Source organism: Ixodes scapularis, unplaced genomic scaffold, assembly GCF_016920785.2.
Source record: "Ixodes scapularis isolate PalLabHiFi unplaced genomic scaffold, ASM1692078v2 PGA_scaffold6__148_contigs__length_123643588, whole genome shotgun sequence".
NCBI classification, from domain to species: Eukaryota; Metazoa; Arthropoda; class Arachnida; order Ixodida; family Ixodidae; genus Ixodes; species Ixodes scapularis.
Genome location: NW_024609881.1, coordinates 106827393 through 106832682, shown reverse-complemented (window position 1 = coordinate 106832682; position 5290 = coordinate 106827393). Strand labels below are relative to the sequence as shown.

Below are 5290 nucleotides of genomic sequence, written 5' to 3'. Positions count from 1 at the left end.
AACTGAGGTCGCAGATAACTACTTTAATGGAGCCATTCCCAAGTTCTTACTTATCACAATATTGTTTTCACGTTTGAAAAAGGACGGTCAAGTCCTATGGTTCTCAAAATTTCAACAAACAGAATCCTGAAACTCAAATTCTGACTGCTGCTCCAAGTGGGAGCGGCAGTCGAAGCTATAGTGGTGGCAAAAATGAAACACCACAGTCAACAGGCATGTGGTGTACCTAGTGAGCGACAATGACAGCGCCACCTTAGAATGTGGTGACAGCTTCGATCTGCGCCGGAACACTACCCTTGAATCTTTGCATAAAGGTGTACTCTGAGCAGCACTGCACTGCTAATTCATGCCATCCAGCAAACGCTCCATAAAGATTTTGTCCATCTGCATGCGAACGAAGTCTTTCTGAAGCGATATCATCATTTTGTGGTTAGCATGGTATACTAACATTTATTGCTACACCAGTTAAGCACGATATTAGAGAAATCCCACTTTGAAATTTGCGGGAATATGCAGACAAGCTGGTGAAGTAATTTCATATGAAAAACCCGAGACTGGGAACACATACAATACCGAACAAGCACGCACTTGTTCGTTATTATATTTGTTCCCAGTCTAGAATTTTCTTATTATAGAATTTGAATTTTTATTCGCCTTCAAATATAAAATTCCCCAGCTGGCCCAATAAAAGAATACAGAAACGTGTACTAGATTTTCTTAAATATTTTATTTAAGCTTTTTGCACTTTCTCGTTCAACAAGAAGAACGTCAGATAACCAGATGAACTTCATAAGGTGGCAGACCTCCGGCTGCAACTTGAACCTGGAACCCCAAGAAGCAGCTCCACAGGGCACGGGCTCAGCACCTGATAACATGTCAGAAAACATTAAATTGCTTTGGCCCTACTCGTTATTCTATAGTTTATGTCCTTAGATCTTCTAAATGTGGAAACATTACATACTACTGTCATTAGAATGTTTGTGATAATAAAGTCATAGGTGGTTGTCCATTCTTGATAAACAGACAGTTCTTTATCAGAAATGGTTTGTTGATAAGTGATGGTGGAATATGTAAGAGTAAACAGCTTTTACGCGAGTTTACAGCTGTGAAGCAACCGTTAAAGCGCGTAAATCTATTAACATTAAACATAACCGCGCGACTAACAGGCTAAGTACATTTCATGTGTGGAATTGAAATATTTTCTACTTATTTATGCGTGAAACGTCGCTCTAATATCGACAGCTGCACTCATGCCATGGCGTAAGAGAAATACAAATCTGCCGAAAACTCAAAAGGCATCCAAAGAACTAAGAAGTGGAATGATTCATTCTGTGCCAGATAATGTATGCAGCGCGAGTGTTAGCACGAACGGGAAATCGACGGTTTTTCCTGGTTTTCTTGTTTTTATAATTGAATATCTGCAATTAAAACTCGCAAAGTAAATAAGAGGAAAATATACAGATGTGAAAATGAACAAAACGTAAAAAAGAAGAATGAAACATTAACTCAAACACAGCAAGAAACGTTTAAAAAAATATTTTTCGACTTCTTCCTTTTCCTTAGAAACTCTATGTAAAGAACGTTCGTGCTCTCCGGTTCTTCGTTTCATCCGTGCAAACTTGTGCTGTAGCAACATGAACACGTTCAAACCCGCCCAGTTATTCATTCTGTTTTGTAAAGAAGCGTCGATGACGTGTTCACATTAACTTTGTCGGGCAGTGTGCAATCAAAGAGCAGAGGTTTGCTATCTGGCATAAGTGGCTGATTCTTGAACAGTCGTACTTAATTTTATGATGCGTTAATTTTAATTTTGAATGACATGCTTTGTATAAAATCACAAAAAAACATATTAATATCCAAATGGGCTTCTGACTACAGAAATGCCATAGTGTGTTATTAGGGAAGTTCGTTTAGCAAACACAAAAAAGCCGTAAAATTAAATTTTTGGAAATTTTCGCACGTTCCTTTTTTTGTCCAATTAAGCGCTTCAATGGGCCGCAGTCAGGACATTTCACGTTTACTTGTAAAAGGCTTTCCTCTTAAATCCCAAGTAAATAGATTGCATTTTGTTTCCCAAACTTTTTACTGAGGGGCGTTATTCCCTTCATATCATCGCAATATTAATCCACCTCGTAACCGCACGTTTGTGAGGTTAGAAAATGATAGTAAATATAATAAATGAAGCGCGGTGAGCAAACTGTATAGCTCGTACTTCACAACATCTGTTTCGCGACGAAAGTAACGCAGTGATATGATTTTTAAGATTTACTAATAAAGTTTTAGATTCATTTAGCTCGCTCGGTATGAACATTACGTCAACTCACCCTTGAACTAGCAGCTGAGTCTGATTGGCCAGGCAAGTCCATTTGACACAGGGATTTTGCAGAGTTATTACTCCTCCGTTTCCCATTGTGTGGCCGAGGTATCTGCACTCGTTATCTAGTTGTAAAACATTCGAGTTATTAAGAAAATGAAATCTCATTATACACAGAAGTAATTGCCAATTCAGGATACGTCAAATACGGGATCATTGTAAATATCCGATCATCGCATTATTTTTAATTTTGTAAGGGTACGCTTATATTTACACCATTACTGCTTTTAAAGATAGGCGAACCCTACGACTGTAAACGTACTTCTGAGGCAGGTGCGTATTACATTCCCGTAAAACTTGTGAGGTAGATTTGACCGTCACATATGAGTAACGTTTCCCATGAGGTCAGTCATACATATTCGATTAATCACTAAGTTTAGTTTCTCCGTTGAAAGCACTCGCTGGCAGGTGAAACTTTTGGAATGGTCGTTTAAGTTCACATTCATCTAAATTAAAGAAGAGAATTAAGATGCCTCGGGGTTTCAATATTGCGCTGAGGGCGTCCAAGTTAGGAGTTACAAACGTCTACTACATTGTCCAATTTCGTATATTTTCATAACAATAAAACTTACGGTCAAATACTAGAAGTGATCGTTCTTGAATTTCATTATTGGATCTTCCATCTTCCTCCACATTACCTTGGGATATTACTACGTTGGCTATCACGATGCAAACAATCAGAATATTCATTGTGCCCACTTGATAATCTGTAAATGAATTGATACTGGATATCAGGAAGTGTATTTCTATGCTAATATTACGTTTCAAATCACCTTGCACATTTATTTTGACTATGATGTGCCCAGCTATACGCCGGGTTATTTTTATGTGAGAATATTAGGCAATTGTTAAAAATATTTTCAGCGTATAGCACAAAAAGCAAAGATTGTCTTACTGGTTTTATCAGCTTTCTCTATGAAGAAGACAGTGAAACTGACTTCAAGATGTTGGCTTTACTGTAATTTCTAGAGTTTACTTTTGGTACTATGCGTTCACTACTCGATAAGCATAATCTCAAATAAAGTAGGCAGACTATTTATCGTATGATTTATCACATTTATTTGCATTTGTGGCAAATGCAAGGTTAATACCATTGAACGCATCTGACTGTTATCATAACTTAAAGGCATGAAATAAAACTAAATAAGAAATTCAGGTATTGGAGCACAGGTATTTGTGCATAGTTCGTTCGTAATTAACTTTCGGTTGTTAGACTCATTAGCATTTATAGAGCAAACGTTCAAGGTAGGGCGCGGCCATGGGGGAAGGGGGAGCTTACGAAGGCCCAGCCCCCTTTATATGTAGTTGACCCCTTAAGCATATGTATGCCCTCCCCCCCCCCCACACACACACACACAAACACTAAGTCACAGTGAAAGTCCCAGCGAACCCCCTCTTTCCCCGAAAATGCTCCTGGCTTCGCCACTGCGATAAGGCTAATATACTTTAGGCTTTTCGTATTACAAACCTCTATAGTAGAACTCAGTATCAATGCACCAATATTAGGCTTCAATAAAATTTAAAAAAATAAAGTTCGCAAAAGAGGTAGTTATGTAGAATCTGATGATATTACCGTCACGTTCACGATGCGCCGGTCTATGCTTGTGCCTGTCGAGAACAAACAAGAGCGGGGTATTTATATGTTAGCTGTTGGTACTACGTGGGAAGACGAACTAAATTTTGACCTTTCACAAGATTTCAAAACAATAATTTTTTGAGACATCTAGCCTGACGTTTGACTTTATCTCTTTTCTGTCGTGCGTCAGCAACGTATAAGGGTAACCGGAAATATTTTTCATTGTGACATTTTAATTTTAGTTTTTATAAAACTATTCACCTTCACGTACACGTATAACACAAAATTAGTCACATTTAATTTTCCTCTTTTTATATTATTCTTTCCTTATGTCGAGAGTCAAACATAGGCTAAGACTTGCGTCATCGCGAAGTACTGACAGCAAGTGCATATTTAAAAAAAATATATATATATTTTTTTTTATATATTCCAGTTTTTGTTGGTCGATTCGGGAAGTGAGAAATGAATTGTACAAAACATTGAACACAATGAATCAATGTACAAGTAATAAATGTCAAACATCAGCAATAGTCACCAATGGTGGACAACAATTCACGCAATGGTAATAAACGAACATCACCCGGCAACTAATTCCAAATATAATGGCATAAGAAAAAATATCTACACATATTGGCACGTGGATGAAAATGTGAAATATTTAGTTGGCGGCATCTTCTTCAAGAAGGTGCTTTTGCAAAATTCAGATACATTTTAATGATGCAAAATGTAATTAGTTAATTCAACTGTGTAAGGTTTTCAAGCATGCGGTTCACTACGCCCGTTAAACTTTTCCACCGCCAGTGAGAAAAACCTCAGATCAATCAACACCACCGGTCTATTATGCGTGGAAAGTGGGGAAAAGTTTAAAGCAGAAAGATTAGAGTGTGAAATATCTGGCATACCGTTGACAAATAAAACGTACCGCTTTCTTCTGAATAGCTTCAAGCTTGTTGATATCAAACGTTTTTTACGGGTTCCAACGAAAGAAACATATTCAAAGACTGGTCGTTTTATAGTTTGTAATATCAGAAGCTCTGTATGTTGTAGGACTCAGCGTAAAGTACGCAGCCGGTATCCGAGTCCGTTCATCGTTACATGCGAAGTCAAAGTGATCTATCAGGTCACATCAGGCGTAAAAAGAAGACGCAAAAGGGACATTTAAATTCCCTTTAAAAGAAGAAAAAGTGGCTGACTAGAGAGATTTGGATGTTAATGAGCGCCTAGAAAATGACATAAAAGGGCCTTTGCGAAAAGTTATTGACATTTGCCAGGCGTTGCACCACTCACAGAAGCTGGGAAGGGAATTGTTAAGAAAACAGGACCCCGAGATGACCTTTGAT

General features: G+C 37.9%; 1 protein-coding gene across 1 annotated transcript; it reads right to left on the bottom strand.

The window, feature by feature from the left end:
- Positions 1 to 734: 734 nt before the first annotated feature.
- LOC120836174 lies at positions 735 to 4037 on the bottom strand. Its single transcript, XM_040220861.2, has 4 exons — positions 3948 to 4037; positions 2947 to 3081; positions 2325 to 2439; positions 735 to 865 (listed from the first exon to the last, which is right to left on the bottom strand). The coding sequence occupies exons 2-4, from the start codon at positions 3062 to 3064 to the stop codon at positions 859 to 861; spliced, it is 240 nt and encodes a 79-aa protein (XP_040076795.1). The 5' UTR covers positions 3065 to 3081; positions 3948 to 4037; the 3' UTR covers positions 735 to 858.
- Positions 4038 to 5290: the final 1253 nt, after the last annotated feature.

Bases quoted from the DNA above. Each gene is read 5' to 3' on its own strand.
- LOC120836174 (XM_040220861.2), bottom strand. From the start codon at position 3,064: ATGAATATTCTGATTGTTTGCATCGTGATAGCCAACGTAGTAATATCC. The intron at 2,440-2,946 runs GTAAGTTTTATT...TTTTACAACTAG, and splicing joins ATCACTTCTAGTATTTGACC to ATAACGAGTGCAGATACCTC.